The 22,514-nt window shown below is 42.3% G+C and overlaps 1 protein-coding gene across 1 annotated transcript in view; it reads right to left on the bottom strand.

Annotated features, from left to right (window-relative positions):
• The window catches only part of ALS2 (alsin Rho guanine nucleotide exchange factor ALS2), a 119,130-nt gene that overhangs the window by 36,949 nt on the left and 59,667 nt on the right, over positions 1-22,514 (bottom strand). The window contains exons 12-17 of the mRNA XM_073633301.1: positions 18,003-18,068; positions 12,571-12,733; positions 12,324-12,455; positions 9,284-9,412; positions 6,450-6,520; positions 2,450-2,516 (exon numbers count right to left, since the gene is read on the bottom strand). Of these exons, the coding sequence (XP_073489402.1) occupies positions 2,450-2,516; positions 6,450-6,520; positions 9,284-9,412; positions 12,324-12,455; positions 12,571-12,733; positions 18,003-18,068 (628 nt within the window). The remainder of the gene's footprint in view (positions 1-2,449; positions 2,517-6,449; positions 6,521-9,283; positions 9,413-12,323; positions 12,456-12,570; positions 12,734-18,002; positions 18,069-22,514) is intronic.

Here is a 22,514-nt window from a genome sequence, read left to right as displayed (position 1 = left end):
GTAGCATTTTAATGCTACTTCAGGTGTGACTTGGATGACATCTGAGCAACTTCATGCACCGATGTCTATGCAAGTCGCACCTGAACTTGCAAAAAGTAGTGCAGGAACTACTTTCAAAATCGGCATAACTCCGACTGAGTCGCACCGATTTAACCACTTCCAATGCAGACAATAGGGTGCGACTTGTCATGCAATATGAAACTGTCAAATCTCATGACAAATCGCACTGGCGTGACACGGGCTTACTCAATTAGTATTGAAATCCTTTTTAGCCACTAGATGGAGCTGTGCATGTAACTAGTATAGGATCAGGAGGACCAGCAGAAGACCCTTTGACAGAGTTGCTGCACATTCAGCAGTGTTCACACAACTCTGTTACATGCTCTTCCTACGTACTGAAACTAGTATGCTACTTTGCGGGTCCTACTGATTCTATGATTTCACAAAAGTTTCATCATATAGGACATGTCTCAAAACATCAGAATGCACTCTCTAATGACTGGATCATCAGTAGTCAGAGACAATTGAATCTGCAGGGGCAGCATTTTCTTAAAGCAATAATTTGATTTGGTAATACATTTGACTGTGAAGGTTTATTTTTGTACTAAAATCCAGTAAAGTGTCTCCCCTTGGATTCAACTGGCATCAATAGGTGAAAACAGTTTTATGTCAGATGACTATACTATACATTTTGTGCACACAGCCTGTCTGACCCAGGACAAGACTATCTCAAAATGTTTAAATTCCAAAAGAGAGCCACTAGGTTTATGCACTGAATTTAATATGGGGACTGCACCAACTATGGCCATTCCCTGTCTGCAGCTCAAGGCATGTAACAAGCTGTCTGAAAGTCTGCATTTATGGGGGGGGGGGGGGTGAAAGAAAGGGCAGGGGGGGCAGCATTGGACTGCTTGCTAAAAGGTCACCAGGACTTGATGAAACCCACTAATTACATAAAATGTATTTGTTAGCTCAAGCATGTACTATGGCCAACTGGAAGGTGCTGTAAATCTGGCTGCCTGAATAAAAGAAAAAGCAAACTACCAAAAACAGACAAATTCTAGGCAAAAATGTCTACAAACATTTTGGATATACTGTAATAAATCACTGAGATGCATACAGAGAACACAATGAGGTTAATTTACTAAAACTGGAGAGTGCAATATCTGGTGCAGCCCTGCAAAGAAACCAACCAGCTTTCAGTTTTTTTTTTTTTTTTTGTCCAAGCGTAATTGAACAAGCTAAAGTTAGAAGCGGATTAGCAACCATGCACAGCTGCATCAGATTTTGCACTCTTCAGTTTTAGTAAATCAGCCCCAATGTATTTGATCAAAGCTAGTTTTCCACCTAGACACTGCAGTATTGCCCTAGTCCCTTTTGTTGGTAATCTGCTGATCTTTAATCCCCGGCTTGTGATGCATAAGAACTATCCCAAACCACTCCTACAGGAGGCTTCTTGCTGTCTCACACATACATAAAGACTACTAGAGTACAAAAGAAAAAAAAAAAAAAAAAAAATCAACCACTAAGAACATATCTCATAGCCACAAGACAGGATCAAAGTGACCTTGGGATTTTGAATGTGGCTGGTGGTGCAGAGACAGGGGACATTACACAGCACAGGATTCAGGAAATACACTTTTCCAGTGAGCATGGATTCTGATTGCTGGGGATTACACATTAAGGGTTAACCAATATATGTGTGCACACCGCTCTAGGTCAGTCTACCATCTCCACTAAGACACAGGCCAGGTTCTGGCCCTCTCAGACTGGTTGGGTGATGCTGTTCCCCTCTATTTGTGTTTTTGGACATGCTTTTATGGACTTGCTGAAAAGAAAAAGGCGTTTTTACTGGACATGCAGCCAACCAGAACTCTTTTTTGCTCAAGGGTAAACTAATGTTTGCACAGTTACTGGGTTTGTTAAACAGCAATTGTAGATACGATTCACAATTGGTTTCAGTTGCTGCCTGGAATTACGTTTGAAGTGATGTATGTATTATTACAATAATTTTAAGGTTGAATATATTTTTTATTGATTTTTAAAAGGAAAAAAAAAAAAAAAAAAAAAGAGAGCAAAGGGGGGTACAGAAGGAAGAAAAAAAAAAGGGGGGGGGGGGAGGTTAGTGGTATACATACCCACACAACATACCAAACATTGTAAACAGTTGAGTTAAGTGCTTGAAACAGTTCTTAATAACACAATGTGATATCAATATTACTTTGGTTACAGGTAATAATATATAACTCATGAGCTAACAGTCGAGGGGGGTATAGGAGAAGGAAAAGAAGGGGGTAGGGCGGGGGAAGGAGGGGGAGAACCCGGCAGTATATATAAGGTTATATATAAGGTGAATTCCTGATTTCGGGTATCTCGAACCTTGGGAAGGTAACGTAGCCCTCAGAGTTGGTTATTAAAATAATTTGATTTAACTACAGAATTTTCTTACCTTTTCCTGAGGTGACAGTGCAACCAAGGTAAGCTGTTCCTCCGGTATTGTGATCTTTAATCCATTGCTAAAAGAAAGAACAACCTTCTTACACACACCTATCCGATTCAGCTACAGTAAACCTCAAAAAGCATAACATATATCTTGAATGTAATACCAACAACACACACACACACAATAATACACATGCACACATATAGCTTATATTTGATAGTGCTAGGATTAGTACATCTCAGATTGCCTATTTGATTTTCAGATACATTCTGCATATTCTGATATACTTGGCAAGCACAATGTTAACAGCAATGCCATTAAATAAACAAAAGTCAGTTAATTAACAAAAATGAATAACAATGATCGCCACCTGCAATGCAAGATTTAAGAAGCACCTAGGTGTGTGAACCTCTCCTCCAAGCCTAGAGGTTGCCAGAACAGAGAAAATGGTCCCCAGGGGAAACGTGCTGTAGATTGTCCCAAAGCCTTCATTTAGGATGTACGACAAAAGCATCCCAGTAGGCTGTGGGAAGCTGGGCAATGGTGAAGAGATACTTTTTCAGGGATCTAGTGGTTTGCCATGGTTTAACAGATTAAGATCATAGCCAATACAGGACGGAGGGCAGAAACTGTCAGAGCAAACTGGGATTTCAGTTGCTGGTCAGTGGGTTTCTTTGGGTTAGGTGTAGTGGGTATAGACCACCGGTTTAATGAATTTATGTTCGTAGAGGAACAGACCCAACACACTCTCTGGTGGGGTCCAGGACCAACCCTTCAGGGGGTGCTTGCAATCAATATATAGGAATACATAAAAAGCCTTTATAAAAGGTATTTGCAGCTGTAGGAATTTGAACCCTTTCAATGCCAGGTCCATACGCCTTACAGACCTACATTCCTCCTGTTATAAGCTCATAGTCACTTCAGTGACCATAAACTTATATCAGAAATATTCAGCAGACTCTGCTGAACAAAAAAATAACTGATTAACTGCCACCTTTCTACCTGTCACCTGCTGCTTCCTCCCCTCCTGTACTGCCTAAAATGCCTGCTCTGTCACCCCCACACTGTCCTCTGCCTATTACAGCTGTCCCCCCAGCACTAGTTTTCACCCCCCAGCATCACTGCCCCCCCCCCCCCACCACCACCACCACCATGGATCTTCGTGGATCCGTTGCAATTACCAGCTCCCTCTGCTGCCACTCCCCCCGGCATTTGCACTGTTAACCTTTTCTTCCCCCTAAATGATTTCCCCCCCGGCTGCCACCCCCCCTCACTCACCGATCCCCGGCGGCCCCTCCATGCAGCTTTGCAAGTGGCATTCCCCGCAGCTGCTGCCCGGGAGATTGGCGAGTGCAGTGTCAGGATGGAGAAGGGGGGGTGGGGCTGGTAAACATATGTTTACTAGCCCCCTTCCTTTCCTAGGTGAACATAGTGAGCGTTCGGTACCGACCACTCATATGTTCAGCTGTCATGGTCGGTGACATAATAAACATTATTTACTATGCCACCGTTTATGAATAAATGAGACCAGCTATTCAGAGGCTTCCATCCATTCATAAGTATTGCAGCTGAGCCTGCAGAGAAAGGGACTGAACTCTTCAGTCATTTTCTCTGTCTAAAAAAAAAAAAAAAAAAAAAAAAAAAAAAAAGACACATTAGAGGTTTGTTTAGACCCCTGATGTCTCTCCACAGACCATAAAAAAAAAATACAAAATGTAAAAATAAATAAAAATCATAGCAAGGCCCCTTTCACACAGGAACCTCCATGGGATGGAATCCACTTGTTCAGTGGGGGATTGGTCTGCTATTCCCTTGTGGATGACTGGTCTGTCTCCGCTCCACTGTGCAGAGCAGAGATGGACACAGTCCCAACTGTTTTTTGCAGGCAGGATCGGATAGCGGCGGATGTCAGCGGACATGTCACCGCTGACATCTGCCGCTCCATAGGGGAGACTGGAGGGTCCAATCAGGTCTGCCTGAAATACTGACAGGTGGACCTGATCGGACAGCTTTTGTGAAAGGGTCCTAAGGGGAAATTTAGACGTGTCTAAATTGCCCTTGCCTCTGAAGCTCGAGGCCAACAGTAGGCGGTGAGGAAAGCGATGCAATCCTCACCACCTGTTTTAACCCCATTTTTGCCGACAAATGCACGGCAACTGCATGCTGCCCCTCCCAACCGTAAGTCTAAACAAAGCCTAGGGCCTTGTTCACGCAGGGCATACCCCTACAGGGCTGCGTTTAGCTGCAGAGGGATGCACATGTGTTCCGTGCATCCCCATGCAGGCAGTCCCATTCATGTCCATTGGGACACAGCAGCTGCACGGGAATGCACAGGTGTTCCGTGTATTCCTGTGCAGGCAGTCCCATTCATGTCAATTGGGATGCAGCAGTTACAAGGACATAGCCACTGCTCCCAACTTGACATCCGTGTGGGTGCATGTCCCTGAATTTACACTGTCTGCGTTTGGGTCCATGCACCTACACCTACATGGATGTCAGATCTGTCCTTGCAGCTGCTGTGTCCCATTTGACATGAATAGGACTGCCTGCACAGGGATACACAGAATACCTGTGAATCCTCATGCAGGTAAACACGGCCCTCCATGGGCATACGCTTTAGCACACCCCGCTGAACGAGGCCTTAGTAGGAATTTAACAGGAATTAGGCAAGTTATATAATGTTTATGTGTGCAAATAATGATTTTAGTGTTTTTTTTTTTTGTGAAAATAGTGATTTGATAAACATTTGCGCAAAAATTGTGGGGCCTTAAAAATTAGCAGTACCTTCTTTTTATTCTACTGGTCATGTGCTTTCAGAAAATATATGGTTTTTGGGTGGGGGGGGGTCTTTCACAAACTCTAAAAGCTATAAGTGAAAAATATACAAGCAAAGGAAAAATTGAGTGTACAAAATGGAGCACAGGGCCTGGTAGCGAAAGGGTTAAAAGACCCAAGGTTGAACACAGCTGGCTGATACTCCAAATGCAAGGTAGTGCCTACTGTATCAATTAGGGCCAAGATTACATTTTGTAATTCTGAAGTGAGGAAAGGAGACTGTAGTCCTTTAAAACTTTCTCTTCATGAGACAGACTGTTGGGACTTTGAATCAGAGTCAGTGATGGTGACAGTAACTGATGGCCCACTCTGTTCTAAGGCCTCAGGGTGGTCTGACCGTCAGAGATAGACTCTGCAGGGGACCGCTTCATAGTGTGCTTAGAGCCTCTGCAGTCAGTATCCATAAGAAATTGGGTGAATTTGGCCACTAAATCTGCAGAAGGGCATCCCAAGAACAGGTAGGACTCTAACTACAGGGGCAATAGATTTCAGATTGTAGGCATCAGTGTCTTTGGAGGATACTGAGTAGACGCTCTCAGAACAGTTATGAGAGCATTGGCTGGGGTAATATGTGACACTACCCTGTCTGTGTCTATGTACAGGCATGTTGTGACCGAAGGCTTAGATGATGATACAACAAGGCCCAAGATCAGGTCCTGTATGATAGACAAGGATACGCAACAGAGCTGTGTAAATCTTAACATTGCATAAACAGAAATACAAATCCTTAGCAGGTAAAATAGCTCTCATATACAGTATGTAGTTATTATGTGTGTTTAGTTGTTTGACTGGAATTCAGCTTTAAACATTGCTAAAGAATGGTTTGGTTACAATGGCTGCACAGAAGGTCAATTTACATACTGTACATTTTTGTGGTAAGGTTTTGAAAATGAGTTCTAAAACTGCATATAAAGATGTACTGTTTAAAAAAGTGATTTTTTTAGTGGCTCATCTTCTTCAATTACCAAAACAGTATTTTATTTGGGGAAAAAAACAGCTTCTCGCCAGAGCAGAGAATAAAACACTAAGTAGATATATGGAACGTGTTCAAATTCTAAGCAATGCCATTTATAAATCCTCCAGGGAGAGATACTATCTATTTATTTCTAGCAAAAATGCAAACAAGCATGCCGCACTATAAAACAAATTGATTTTGTGCAACTGTACCCACATGCCAGCCACTTCTTCAGACACTGGTTCAACCCAAAGTGTACAAAGGGGGAAAATGTGATGTGTAGAAAACTGCAAAGAGAATAGACAAAATAAGAAAGAGTGAGAAAGGCTCAGTGTGATTGGTAAAGATCATTTATCACAAAGGTGCCATATACCCATATATATTGTGTGCTCAGTGCATCCAGTCGCAGGCTGGATCTCAGTGATGGACAGACATCATCAATGTATATCACGATTGCAGCTGTCAAATACATGCTGGCAGCATTCTAAAAACTAAAAACATTCAACATGTATATAACATTATAATTGACCAATTAACACTGCACTCAAAGCGATTACAAAAACGTATGTGCAATTGCTGCTACCCAAAAAAAAAAAAAAAAGAGAAACCATACCAATCTGTCAGTGGAATGAAACCCCTCCAACAAGTAGTGCAAATTGTAATAACAAAGATAATAAACTTGGAATACAAAAAATAAACATGGCAGCCAGTAGCGATGGGAGAGGTCTCCCTCCAGGCATAACTGCCCTTAATCTATCCATAATTATATACACTTTATTGGGATGCCTGTGTGTGTAATAAATAAATATATATATATATATATATATATACATACACACACACAAAGTTTAATGGCATCCCAGTCTTAGTCCGTAGGGTTCAATATTAAGTTGGCCCACCCTTTGCAGCTATAACAGCTTCAACTCTTCTGGGAAGGCTGTCCACAAGGTTTAGGAGTGTGTCTATGGGAATGTTTGACCATTCTTCCAGAAGTATATTTGTTAGGTCAGGCACTGATGTAGACGAGAAGGTAGGTAATAGGGGAGCTGCTGTACACTGAAGGTTTTCATCTTAATGCATGGAATGCATTAAGATAAAAAACCTTCTGCCTTTACAACCACTTTAAGTGTTCCCTTCACTGGAACAAAGGGGCCAAGCCTGACCCCTGAAAAACAACCCCACACCTTAATCCCCCCTCCACCAAATGATTTGGACCGGTGCACAAAGCAAGGCATTTGGGGATGGCCCCTTCCTGTTCCAACATGACTGCACACCAGTACACAAACAAGGTCCATAAAGACATGGATGAGCGAGTTTGGGGTGGAGGAAATTGAATGGCCTGCACAGAGTCCTGACCTCAATGTGACAGAACACCTTTGGGATGAATTAGGGTGGAGACTGCGAGCCAGGCCTTCTCATCCAACATCGGTGTCTGACCTCACAAATGCTCTTCTGGAAGTATGGTCAAACATTCCCATGGACACTTTGCAATATGTGATTCTAGTTATATAAACTATTTAATGGTGGAAACTTTATATTTCACTGGGTGATTTTTGTGTTTATTTTATGTATTTAAGTTTATTATCTTTGTTATTAAAGGGGTTGTAAAGGTTTTTTCACGTTAATGTATCCTATGCATTAAGGTGAAAAGACACCTGTCAGTCACCTGCTCCATGGGCTCTTGATTGGATAGATTGATAGCAGTGCAGCCATTAGCTCCCGCTGCTGTCAATCAAATCCAATGACGCGGGCGCCGGGGCCGAGTCCGGCATTCTGTGTCTATAGATGCAAATGCTGGACTCGGGAGCCGCAGGGTAACCCCATCAGGGAAGCGCTGCTCCGAAGAGGTTATCAGATGTGGGGAGGAGCCGCGAGAGCCACCGGGGGACCCCAGAAGAGCAGGTTCGGGGCCACTCTGTACAAAACGAGCTGCACAAAGGAGGTAAGTATGACATGTTTGTTATTTAAAAAAATAAAAATTACCCTTACAATTTACTTTAGTAATTGAACTACCTGTTGGAGGGGTTTCATTTCACTGATAGATTGGTACGGAGCATTATAATGGCAATGTTTTTTATAGGATTAAGATCACAGTATACACCTGCTCATGAGTGAAATCCAGCCTGTAACTGGGAAATGGTGAGTGGAGCCTATTATCCAGCGTACACAGGAAGTGCAAATTAAACAGATTGTCACACACTTCCTAAAGTCGAAGTCGAGGTTTATGGTCTCAAACTGGCCCAAACAAACTACTTTCTGCACTAACAGGTGCACCCGCTGGGTGCATTTGTTAGACTCCCTGGAACTTATAGATACTGGCACTCACAGATTTTGCAACGGTGTTTCAAATGAGTTGTAAAAGTGGTGTAGCATATGCCAAATTCATGTACCGGTCTAGAATTTGTACCTGAATTTGGCGTACACTATGCCACTTTTAGAACGCATGTTAGACACTTTTGCAAAATCTCTCTCTCTACAAAACAACGTTGGTATTTTATTTAGAATTTGGTGCAGATGTTGTGCCACAACGTAGAAGTGGAGCAACTTAGAATACCTGTATTTGTTCCATGAGTTGCTTTTAGAACCAAAAATGTTGCAGAAGTCTTTTGAATTAGGAACAACACATTAATGAGCACTGAACACCAGAAAAGTGGCACCGCAGCTTTACTACTGTCCCCCCAGCTTTACTGATGTCCCCCCACTGTATGCAGTCTCAGCCTTGTGTTCTGCCAGTAAGTGGAGAACTTCTCATCTCACACCCAGAACAAAACAGAGTTAAGCTGGATACACACTATACAAATGTCTGACGATATTTTCCTTCAGATTTACTAAAACCATATAAATATGAGGTCAAACCTTAAAAGTTTCAATTTGTATGCAATCAGGCAGGACCTTGCATATATGGTTTTGGTGAATCTAAAGGAAATCAGACAACAAAAGTTGTATAGTTTGTATGGGGTCTTAGGCTCAGCAGCGCTTCATAGGTAGTTTTGTATTCTCTGGATGAATACAATGTGGGATCACATTGTAATAAAAAGCAGACCCTCTACCTGTGCATGAACAAGGGCATCGTTGAAAAGTATGAACCAGTTAACCGAGAACCTTCCTGCATTTTGCAAACCTAACCCACGGTTGCTGCTCTCACAGATCAGGCGACGTTCAGGTTTCCTAAGAGAATCCTGCAGAGAAAGGAGATATAGACAAAATGAGAAAATTACTTCTAAAAGGCTACAAACCCACAAGTGATCACAATAAAAACAACAACATACACTTACAATTAATCTGTCAGTTCCTACAAAGTATGTAAATTAAATATACCCATACATTTATTTTCAAAGCAATTCCAGGTGGTGACAGCATACTATCTATTTAGACAGAAGTCATGGTCTTAAGTACAAAAATAGCTGCAGTTCTTGCATCCCTACCAATGCAGCTCCCCATATTGGGTTAAGAACAATACAACTGCATAAATGTTCCTATTTGCCCTATATACAAGGTCATCTCTCATGATCATGCAAATTTGGAGTTTATATCTGTTTGCCTATAGCTAGGGTAATACACTGCAATAAATATATAAGTTAACGTTTCTCTGAAATAAAAAAATCTATATATAAAGCACCTTTAGGGTTCATTCACACGTGCGGCTAGGGGTATGGTAAATACAAGTGCCTAAACGAGGGCATGCTGCCGTTCAGGGCTGCACATATGCTGCAGCCATGATGCTGTGCTCTGCAGGACAAATTTAACAGTATTCCGCGTTTGGTGGGCATTAGTGCCGTCAAACTTGTCCCATGCATTTTCATGGTGCTGTGCTGCAACTGCTCCACAACCACATGCAATGCAGGCGATTGCGGCGCAGCAGTGCAAAATTTACAGGGTAAAATCAGTTAGTGAGGAGGCGACATTCTGCCTCCTCCCTGCCAGTCAAACTCCTCAGAAAAGCGACAAGGACTACTGCACACGTGAACGAGTCCTCAATGCTTATCCACATCCAAAACAAAAATGAAACATATTGTGGCTTACCAGTACTTAGACGCTGTGGCCCCATTCATTTTCATTTTTCAGGGTAAGAACATTTTCGGCAAGTACAGAACAAAACAAAAGTAGAAGTTCAGCCTAAAACTAACTCTAAATCTACTGGCAGCCACATTCTGAGACTAATCTAACCCTGTAAATCAAAAAAAGAATAAAAAAAAAAAAAATCAGTATACATACCTTTTCTGCAGCCAATCCGGTCCGGTCCCACACTGAGCTGTCAGCGAAGGCTTCTCTATGTATGCAAGTGCAGAAGCGGCAGCCGACAATGGAAGCCCCATAGTCTATGGGTGACGTCACTTCCCAGCCATTGTCAGCTGTCTCTTCCACACAGCATCCGCCACTGGAGATCGGAGCGGATCGGCTGCAGAAAAGGTATGTATAGTGATTTTTGCTTTACAGGGTTAGATAGATTAGTCTTAGAATGTGGCTGCCAGTAGATTTATAGTTATTTAGTTTTAGGCTAAACTACGGTACTTTAATCTTGCCAAAAATGCAGTGTTCTTGTCACTTACTGTGAGCTTAGTTATTTGTCACTTACTGTGAGCTTAAAAGAAGGCACAAACATTCTTATCAATCTACCCTGTAATAGAGAGGAACAAAGGCAGACCTGTATGAAGTCCACCCTATGCGACTACCGTGGCTTCACAGATGACAGTGGAGAAAAGAAATGTAGACACAACACAGGAAGTGCGTTATTTTCAGGGCTACCAGACGCAAAAGTAAAAGGCTGAAAAAAGAAAACCAATGCAACCACCACTTCTATAGACTGGTAAGCTGAGTTACATTTTTGTTTTTCTGTTTAGATACGCTTTATTGCTGAGCATGTCCGAGTGAGGACTCATGCTGTGAGAGCTCCTGGTCCACGCTAGCTCCAGAAGAGGCAGATTGAGAGAGAGCCCAGAGCACAGAGCTTGGAATCGGCCGAAGCAGTACCCCAGCGGCTCAGCGGTATGCAAGCGGGGAGACAGCGGGAGACTAAAATCTCCCGCAAGGCGGCCGGCGCAGCTAAAGGGGTGAAAATAGCCAAGGAAGGGGGGCAGCAGCCGGAGATACAGCAGTTCTTCCGGGTGGAGCAGGGACCTGATGCCGGAAGTGAATGGATAGACGGGCTGTGTGGTACTAGTGAGAGACCTGCCACGCTAATTACACAAACACAGAGGGAGGTGAGGATGAGTCTGGAAGCCCTTCAGACTATTCCACAGAGCCCTCAGATGCATGCTGTGGTAGCTGGAAGATTACCTTTGCAGTGTGGGGATATGGAGCCAGGTAATCTGGGAATGGAGGATTTGAGAATGCTCATATTGGCTCTCCCTACTAGAGCGGATATAGAAGCTATCATTTTAAAAGCAGAGGAAACACATTGTAAAGAACTTCAACAGGTGCATACAGAGCTGCAAGTACTAGCAGAGCGTGTAACAGATGGTGAGGTGGGATTGCAGACCCTGGAGAAAAGAGTCGCTGTCTGGAGAAAGAAAAGCTCACCCAGGCAGATAATGCAGTGACGTTACAGCTACAGTTGGAGGACCTCGAGAACCGCAGCCGTCGAAACAATGTTCGGCTCAGGGGGATCCCAGAAACTACGGATCAGGAAAATCTTCAGGACACGGTAAAGTCTATTTTTTAAAAATTGCTTGAGGATGCTACACCCCTGAACTTGGTACTCGATAGAGTACATAGAACCTTGGGTCCAAGGCCCAGGGATTTAAGTCGCCCCCGTGATGTGATATGCTGCTTGCATTACTTTATGCATAGGGAAGCTATATTATAGATACGCTTTAAATGGGACTATTACTGGACTAGGCGACAGATTCATCTTAAAGGCCATCTTCAGTCTCATTTTTTTAAATTGGTCCTTTAATGTAATGGATGGTCTCAAAGGTTAATAGAAAGCAATCAAGGTCAACCTTTACAAGAAAGGTTGAGCTTTGCTTGAAATTTCCCCTGCCTAGATCTAAGGATCTATTGATCTTTCTGACATGAAATGTGCACTCTGCTAGTGTCTTTCTCCAGAAGTTCAGTTTGAAATGTTAAGGCCTAAGGATGTATACATACGGTCATTTTTCCTGGAAACGTCTTCCAGAATCCCAAAGTATACTCAGCTTCCTTCTTCTTCCGGTTAAGGGCAAGTGCTAAAGCATCATAGTTAGTGCTGCAGTCTTGCAGCTTCTTGTATTCTGTTGATGACTAACACATAAAACAAACAAGTATTAAAGTAGTATTAAACCCTAAGCGTTTTTTAGCTTAACACATTACTGTACTCTACATAATACAAATAAAAAAAATGACGACAAGCACTTACCACTTCAAAGCACATGGCCAGCTTGAGCAATAATCTGGCATACTCATGCAGTCGGATTATTGGTGAAAAGAAGAGGCTACTAAGAGTCTCAGGAATTGTGGTGCCCTCATCCTTTATATAGCTGAGATTCTGCAAAAGCTCTTGGTTCTTAGTGAAGAAATCCCTGAAATTACACCCAAATCAAAATCTAGAAAAAAATCATTATAATGTAAAATGCAACTTTTAAAAACCATGTATTAACAATACATGTACTCCCCCTCCAGCATGCCTCAGCTGTGTAGAAAGACCATTCCAAGATCAAGATACGGAGGGCTGGGACCTGTGCCCCTTAATAAAACACCAAGAAAAGGATTTTGAAGCTAGTATAAAAATCCAAATTTCTGACCCTGCCTTGCAAGTCTGATAGGGGCACCAGATCAGACTCTCTTTCCTCTATCCCCCGTGCTCTAAAGCAGGGTTCTAGACCCTACACCCCTTGAATCCATTTGCACAAGCTTTCACCCACTTCACCATGCACTTTTGGCTGCTTACGCTGCAATCATTTGCCATGTGGATGAGGAAGCACCCCCCCTTCTCCTCCTCAGGGCATGGGAAATGGACCTGCACCGGCAGTTTGCTGTTGAACAACTCAAGTTTATTCTCTGTTGCGCACATGACTCTTCTATCTCTTTGAGACTACAGAGGCCTGGGTATAACCTGTTAATCCGGTTGTATAAAGTCCCCACGACTCTACATCGCATGTAGCCGCTGGTTCGTCCATTTTGGCAGGGTGTATGTTCTCTGATCCAGAGGGGCAGGACAGATGGGCAGGACACCCCTTTGTGTTTGCCCGTCTGGAACATACACCCCTTCTTCGTATGGTTATTAGCCAGATCTCTTTCACTTCCTGTGGAGTTCAACAGTGTCTTCTTATAGGTGTATACTCATTGCCCCTGCAATATCCTGCCTACCTTGAATGCTACTAAACTCAGTGATTTCCAATTAGTACTCTGTCCATTCTATTGAGGTCATGACCCATGGCAACGTGGCTTTATTGGCTTGTGCATTTGCTTGCTGTATTAGGGGACTTGCTGTCCCCAAAAATAAAGAATTTAAAAATAAAAGAAAACAATCCAATTTTCTTTCTTATTCATTGAGGGACACAGAATTTAGAAAAAATTGAAAAGTCCAAAAGCAGACCAACTGAGGGGTGGGCATAAGCAATAAAACACCAAAAGGCCCACATAGCAACAACACTTAGGGCTGCCTGAAGGACCTTATGCCTAGAAGGCTTAAAGTGGTTCTAAAGCCGTAAGGTTTTTCACCTTAGTGGAATCTATGCAATAGGGTGAAAACCCTTCTGTGCCGCAGCTGCCCCCAGGCCTCAGACCCCCTCCCCCACTTATTCTTACCTGAGCCTGATCCAGCGATGTGCACGAGCGCAGCGACTCCAGCCGCTGTCTCTCTACTCATTGGACTGATTGAAAGCAACGGGAGTCATTGGCTCCCGCTGCTGTCAATAAAATTCTGTGACACGAGAGTGGTGGGCGGGGATGAGTCTCTCTGTCTGTGTCAATGGAGCAAACCGAGTGGTATAAAACCACTTTAAGCATCCACCTGGTAAAACTTAAAGAACGCGTGAACAAAAGAACAGGTGGCAGCCCTGCAAATCTGGGAAACAGTAGCCTGATGCTGAAAACCCCAAGAACCACACACAGATATGAGTGCAACCTAAACATAAAGGGTGGAAACTTATGCTTACGAGCATAAGAGCCACTGCAAAATGGTGGAATAAGAAGCAAGTTCCCTCTCACAGGGACCATCAGAGATGATAAAGAGTAGAATCAGTTTTTGAAATGGAAGCAGTTGCTGTAAGATAAATCAAGTCAAGTAAATGTACACTAATGCACTTCATCCAGACAATGGAGAGAAATTTCCTTTTAATGCACTAGAGTTGAACACATGGGCATAAGAACAATATCTTCCTTGAGACGAAAGGCCAAAACCACCTTGAAAAGGAAGGAGGCTCTGGGTCTCAACAGCACCTTGTTTTTAAGTAGGACCAAAAAAGGTTCTTTGCAGGACCAGGCTTCCAGTTCAGAAATAAGCCTTGCAGAGGTGATGGCAACAGAGATCGCAACCTTGTGAGTAAGAGTGGAAAAGGAACATCCCCGATAAGTTCAAAACGGGCTTTCTGAAAATCTGAAAGAACCAAATTGAGATCTCTGGATTACTGGAGATGTAAAGATTGGAAAGAAAGCAGTCTCTGGAACAAGACTGCAAGTGCTCAGATCTGACCCTTGAGGGTACTCAGGCCAACTGTTGATCCAGGTTGTCATACAACAGTCTCTCCAGCGTAACCTTGTTAAAAATCTGGCTCCGCTCATCAGACGACTTAGGAACGGTTTGCAAACCCAATCTAGGTTACAAGATGTATATGAGTAAATTAACCCGACACCTGCACAAAGGCAATGTGTAAAATAATAAACAATATCTATAAATGAAAGCTGCACGTTATAAAGCTAAAATAGCACAACAATGATAAACTGAAAAATGAATTAACCACACTCAAATAAAGTGCATGTGCATCCATATAACATAAATATTGTGATAAGTGAATAAAGTGCTATATAGTTCGAAAAAACCTCATGGAGATATGACGTAATATCCCATAAACACTCAGTGTTCTCCAAAAACAATTCTGTAATCAGAAACACCCGTGACTCAATGAGGGTTATTTATGAGAGGCAAATCCATTTTGCACTACAAGTGCACTTGGAAGTACAGTCGCTGTAAATCCGAGTGGGACATGCAAGGAAAGTAAAAAAACAGGATTTTAGCTTGCACATGATTGGATGATAACATCAGCAAAGCTTCCCTTCATTTCAGATCTACCCTTTACAGCGACTGCACTTCCAAGTGCACTTACAGTGCAAATTGGATGTGCTTTTTGTAAATAACCCCCAATGTGTCTTCTCCTCACCGTCATTCATATGTGCATCCTACTCACCAGAGCGTGTTGACCCCCATTACAGGTAGTCAAATACAGCACGTGTGGATGTATCCTCTTGGGAGAAAAACCACCTGGGGCAAGTATCGCGGGGGTGCCTAAATTCCTGGGTGCTCGTACCAGCAATACCCCATCTCCAGCATCCCTATCATATGATGCACCATCATTGCTATATACTTTAAATGTCTAGGTGGTAGGTTGCCTTGATCTGTTCAATTATTTTACAAATGAAAACAGAAAGAAAGTGGCTGATATTGCTAGAAAATAGGATTTTTATAACAGCTTACTTGTAAAATCCTTTTTTGGAGTACATCACAGGACACAGAGCCACAGTATTTACTGTATGGGTTATATAGGCACCTTCAGGTGATGGACACTGGCACACCCTAGACAGGAAGTTTAGCTCCCTATATAACCCCTCCCCTAACTGGGAGTACCTCAGTTTTGTAGCAAAGCAATATACGTGTATTAGAAGAGGGAAGGGACCTCTGTGTCCCGTGATGTACTCCAAGAAAAGGATTTTACAGGTAAGCTGTTATAAAAATCCTATTTTCTTTATCGTACATCACGGGACACAGAGCCACGGTATTTACTGTATGGGATGTCCCAGAGCAATGCTATCTGAGGGGAGGGAGACACAAACAAAAGTAGGGTGCAATCAGACCTGAGGACCTATTACCGCTGTCTGCAGCACACTGCGCCCAAAGGCGATATAGAATCTGGTGAATGTATGGACTGAAGACCAAGTTGCGGCCTTGCAGATTAGAGCCATGGAGGCCTGGTGATACACTGCTCATGAAGCACTAACAGCCCTGGTGGAGTGTGCTTTGATTTGAAAAGGTGGAACTTTCCTCTTCAAACCATAAGCTTGAATAATTACTTGCCGAATCCACTTAGCAATAGTAGATTTCAACACTGCCTGTCCTTTTCTAGGACCTTCAGGCAACACAAACAAAACATCCGTTTTCCGAACCTGAGCAGTCGCCTCCATATAGATTTTGACCGCTCTCACTACATCCAGAGAATGTAGTGACTTTTCTTCCGGAAAAAATGAAGGCAGAATAATATCCTGGTTTAGAAGTAACCTGAAACCGCCAATTCTGATACCCTTCTTGCAGAAGAAATGGCTACCAGAAAAACTAGCTTCCTTGTCAAATGGACCAAGGAAATATGTCGTATTGGCTCAAAAAGCTGTTTCTGTAATGCCGACAGAACTAAATTCAAGTCCCAAGGGTTCAGGGGTGGCTCTAACTGGTGGATTAAGCCGCGTTACCCCCTGTATAAAGCTTCGGACCAAAGAATGTGAAGCAAGTGGACGTTGAAACGAGACATGGCCCTATAGTACACAAGCTCAGCTTCATCTCTAACCCCATTTGCAGAAAAGCAAGGATTCTACCTATGATATACTTTCTGGGATGCCAACCCCTGGATTCACACCAGGAAACATATGCCTTCCAGACTCTATAAAAAAATGACTCTAGAAGCTGGCCTCCTTGCATCAATCAAGGTAGATATCACTGAAAGGCCGCGATTCCTCAGAATGTGGGTTTCAAAAGCCAAACTGTTAAATTTAGCATTTGTAAGGTAGGATGGAACACTGGTTCCTGCGATAACAGGTCTGGTCGTGGCGGTAGGATCCATGGGGCCCCTACCTCCATCTTTACTATTTCTGCATACCAAGATCTTCTGGGCCACGCTGGGGCCACCAGAAGCACCGACTTCTTTTCCTGCTTGATCCTGCGAAGAAGTCGTGGTAGCAGCAGAATAGGAGGGAATGCATAAATCAGTGAGAACTGATCCCACAGGGTTACCAACGCATCTGTCCCGCATGCAAGTGGATCCCTTGTTCTTGACACACCTAACACACGCAAAAAAAAAAAAAAGGTACTCCCAGTAAGGGAAGGGGTTATATAGGGAGCTAAACTTCCTGTCTAGGGTGTACCAGTGTCCATCACCTAAAAAGGTGCCTATATAACCCATACAGTAAATACCGTGGCTCTGTGTCCCGTGATTTACGATAAAGAAAATTGTCCTGTCTATCGTTAGAGTTACTACTGTTGTACAATCCAAACAGATGGCCGGTCATAAAATAATGTTCAGAGGAGTGTTATCAAATGCAGCATCTGACCTATTGTCAAGAGACAACCTAAATCCTTTTTAAAAGATATCTGGAAAAAAAAAAAAAAAGAAAAGAGCAGTGCAGCCATTTTAGATTGACATGTTGATTTCACATGGGCCAACAATCTATGGCGTTTAACTTTGTAAATTTCATAATGGCAAATTAAAAACATATTTGGTGACTCGTCTGCCAACCAACTGGGAAGCCGAAAAATAAAAAATATTTCTAAACCCCAAGATTGATGTTACCCAATGCATGTATCAAGATCAAATCAGTAAAAATAAAGTGTGCAGTACTAAAAAAAAAAACAAAAAACAAACTTACATGGCTGGTTTGGACAGAAGCGAAAAACCTCCCATGACCAAGAAGTTGCAAAGAGAAGCGCTATACCTGCAAAACAAGTAATTGAAAATAGCCTAAGAATCTAAACCATTGCATTATATTTAACCATTTTCAATTAACAAAGCAAAAGCTATGTATAAGGAGCATGCTAAAATACAGATGGCATGCTAAAAATGTAACCGCACACATCATCTACAGACAGTACTAGAAAAATTGCAGACCGTTGCTGTTTGGTCAATACAAAAGGAAACATTTAGCTTTCTGACTGCCCAGTCTACTTAAAGGACACTACAAGAGCCTCCCATTCCATTGCAGACAGTCACAAGACAGCTTTTCTGAAGGCGTCAGCAGAAAATTCCTAGCTGATATGGGAAGTAGTTATGTTTTCTAGACAAAAGCAGTACTTGGTTCCTGGAACACCATTTAACAGTGTTACCCAAACAAGCCATACTTCTTTCTAATGCCACGTTCTCCATATTCACCCCAGTTTTTGTATAACTTGACCCTCCCTCTTAGATTGTAAACTGTAACAGGCAGGGTTCTCTGATTCCTCCTGTATTGAATTGTATTGTAACTGTACTGTTTGCCCTAACATTGTAAAGCACTGTGCAAACTGTTGGCATTATAGGAAACCTGTATAATAACAATATTAATAATAATAATAATAATAATAATAATAATCTCTAAAGAGAAAAAGTGTACTTTCAGTGAGCACACAAGTTTAACTGAAAGAAATATTCAATGTGACGTCTACATATTCACATGATTGCTGTTCTATTTCTCCACAATGTTTTAGGAATACGTAGCTAAAAATTACTTAAATATAGAATAGCCAGTTCTTCCTCTGTTAGCCCTTTGTATATCTGGTGACATATCTGCTAAATGACAGCTTACCCAAATAGATAAACTATTTTAAGTCGGTGTAAAGCTGGCCACAGACTAGTAGATTTTCAAACGTTAGTGCGAGTACTTGTACAAAATTTGTATAAAATTCCCAGTACATTTGAGGACTTTATGAATGTCATTTGAAGGTACTTCAAAATTATGGTTTGGTTAACATTTGATTTTGTTTAATGGACTTTCACAGGCAAAAGAAACATACAATGTTAGATTGTGGGTGCAATGCTCTGCAGGCCCCTGTGAAAAAAAAATAAATGCATTTTTTTTTCCCCTGCAAAAACAAGTGCATTTATAATTTTTTTTCACAAAAAAGGTGAACTTGGCTTTTAAGCAGACTGACAGTCTTATGCCCCGTACACACGGTCGGATTTTCCGATGGAAAATGTGCGATCGGAGCGTGTTGTCGGAAATTCCGACCGTGTGTGGGCTCCATCGGACATTTTCCATCGGATTTTCCGACACACAAAGTTGGAGAGCAGGAGATAAAATTTTCCGACAACAAAATCCGTTGTCGGAAATTCCGATCGTGTGTACACAAATCCGACGGACAAAGTGCCACGCATGCTCAGAATAAATAAAGAGATGAAAGCTATTGGCCACTGCCCCGTTTATAGTCCCGATGTACATGTTTTACGTCACCGCGTGTAGAACGATCGGATTTTCCGACAACTTTGTGTGACCGTGTGTATGCAAGACAAGTTTGAGCCAACATCCGTCGGAAAAAATCCTAGGATTTTGTTGTCGGAATGTCCGAACAAAGTCCGAGGGTGTACGCCCTATTACAGTTGAGAGACAGGAATAGTAAGGTCCCTTTCACACTGCCACGACTTGAAAGTTGCCAGATTTTGCCACAATTTTAGGTAATGCCTGTGTAAATGTGAGGTCTATGGACCTCAACTCGCATCAAAACTGGACCAAAGTAGTAGAGGGACTACTTTGAAGTCGGCGCGACTTGAAGTCACACAGATATGAATGGTTATCATTGGGAATCATGGGGTACGACTTGTCATGCAACTCTGATGTCCAAAGTCGCAGGAAAAGTCGCGCAAGTGTGAATGGGGCCTTAAGCAAAACTGCTGTACAGCAATACTAAGCAGCAAGCAAAGCTTGCATAAATAATGAGCAAGTGTGGCTGCACTCATGTGCATATATATCTACTAACTATACATAAAAAAAGTTGATAAGATTGTCTAATACCAAGGTGCTCATATTTATACATATACTAAGTTATGTGCAGAAAAGTATAGATTCTCTTTATACCAACGCAATGATGACATGAATACACTATACAATTATTGTGGTGCTACTAGAATAAGTGGTGGAAAATAATTTTCTGATCCCCTGCAGATTTTGTAAGTTTGCCCACTTACAAAGAAATGAAGGATCTATAATTTTTATCATATGTGTATTTTAACCACTTAAGCCCCGGACCATTTGGCTGGCCAAAGACCAGAGCACTTTTTGCGATTCAGCACTGCGTCGCTTTAACTGACAATTGCGCGGTCGTGCGACGTGGCTCCCAAACAAAACAGACGTCCTTTTTTCCCTCAAATAGAGCTTTCTTTTGGTGGTATTGATCACCTCTGCGGTTTTTATTTTTTGCGCTATAAACAAAAAAGGAGCAACAATTTTTGAAAAAAAAAAAAGCTTTATTTTTTACTTTTTGCTATAATAAATATCCCCAAAAAATATATAAAAAAATGTTTTTTCCTTATTTTAGGCCGATACATATTCTTCTACAAAAAAAAAAAAAAAAAAAAATCACAATAAGCGTTTATTGATGGGTTTGCGCAAAAGTTATAGCGTCTACAAAATAGGGGATAGTTTTATGGCATTTTTATTAATATTTTTTTTTTTTTTTACTAGTAATGGTGGCGATCAGCGATTTTTATCATGACTGTGACATTATGGCAGACACATCGGACAATTATGACACATTTTTGGGACCATTCACATTTATTGATCAGTTCGATTTAAAATGCATTGATTACTGTGTAAATGTGACTGGCAGTGAAGGGGTTAACACTAGGTGGCGCTGTAGGGGTTAAGTGTGTCCAAGGGACTGATTCTAACTGTGAGGGTGAGGGGCTACGTGTGACACATCACTGATCACCGCTCCCGATTACAGGGAGCAGTGATCAGTGACAGTGTCACTAGGCAGAACGGGGAAATGCTTGTTTACATTAGCATTTCCCCATTCTTCCTCTTCATGAGACGATTGCGGGTATCATGCGGACATTGAGTCCGCGGGACCTGCGATCCTACTCATGGAGCTTGCGGCGGGGCCGCGCATGCGATGGCATGGCAGCAAATTCAAAGGGACGTTCAGGTACGCCCATTTGCGCAGCCGTGCCATTCTGTTGACGTATATCTACATGCGGTGGTTTGGGAACCGGTTAAATGGTAGAGACAGACTATCACCCAAAATGCCAGAAAGAAAAACATGATACAAATGTTATAAATTGAGTTACAGTTCAGTGAGTAAAATAAGTATTTGAGCCCCAAGCAAAACATGACTTAGTACTTGGGGGAGAAACTCTTGTTGGCAAGCACAGAGGTAAGACGTTTCTTGTAGTGGTTAAAAGTTTTACAAACATCTCAGGAGGGATTTTGGTCCACTCTTCTTTACAGATCTTCTCCAAATCCTTAAGGCTGTCACTTGGCAACTCGAAGTTTCAGCTCCCTCCTTAAATTTTCTATGGGTTAAGGTCTGAAGACTTGCTAGGCCACTCCATGACCTTAATGTGCTTCTTCTTGAGCCACTCCCTTGTATGTATGGTATGTATTGGGTCATTGCTGAAAGACCCATTCATGACCCAACTTCAACGTTCTGTCGGAGGAAAGAAGGTTCTCATCCAAGATTTTACAATACATGACCCTGTCCATTGGCCCCTCAATGCGGCAAAGTCAGGCTGTACCAGAGAAACAGCCCCAAAGCATAATGTTAACATCTAAGTGCTTGATTGTAGGGATGATGTTCTTGGGGTCATAGTCAGCACTTTTCTTCCTCCAAACATGACGAGTTGTTAATGCCAAAGAGCTCAATTTTGGTCTTATCTGACCACAGCACTTTCTCCCAATCCTACTCTGAATCATTTAGATGTTCGTTGGTAAACTTCAGACAGGGCTGAACATGTGCCTTCTTGAGGAGGGGGACCTTCTGGGCGCTGCAGGATTTCAATTCATGGCGGCATATTGTGTTACCAATGGTTTGTTTGGCGACTGTGGTCTCAACTGCCTTGAGGTCATTCGCAAGCTCCTCCTGTGTAGTTCTGGGCTGATCCCTCACTTTATCTCATAATCATCCTTACCCCATGAAGCAAAATCTTGCATGGAGCTCCAGACCATTTGAGAATAATCACTCCAACAGTTGTCTCCTTCTTACCAAGCTCCTTGCTGATGGTCTTGTAGCCCATTTACAACCTTGTGCAGGTCTACAATCTTGTCCCTGATGTCCTTTGACAGCTCTTTGGTCTTGCCCATGATGGCAGCTTTGAATGGAAGAAAGAGATTCTGTGGACAGGTGTCTTTTATACACATAATGAGTTGTCCTTAGGAGCACCTTTTTAAATTGACAGGACTAATCTGTGTACT

Source organism: Aquarana catesbeiana, linkage group LG06, assembly GCF_042186555.1.
Source record: "Aquarana catesbeiana isolate 2022-GZ linkage group LG06, ASM4218655v1, whole genome shotgun sequence".
NCBI lineage: Eukaryota > Metazoa > Chordata > Amphibia > Anura > Ranidae > Aquarana > Aquarana catesbeiana.
Note: the sequence above shows the minus strand (reverse complement) of the source record. Positions and strands in the feature narration are given on the sequence as shown.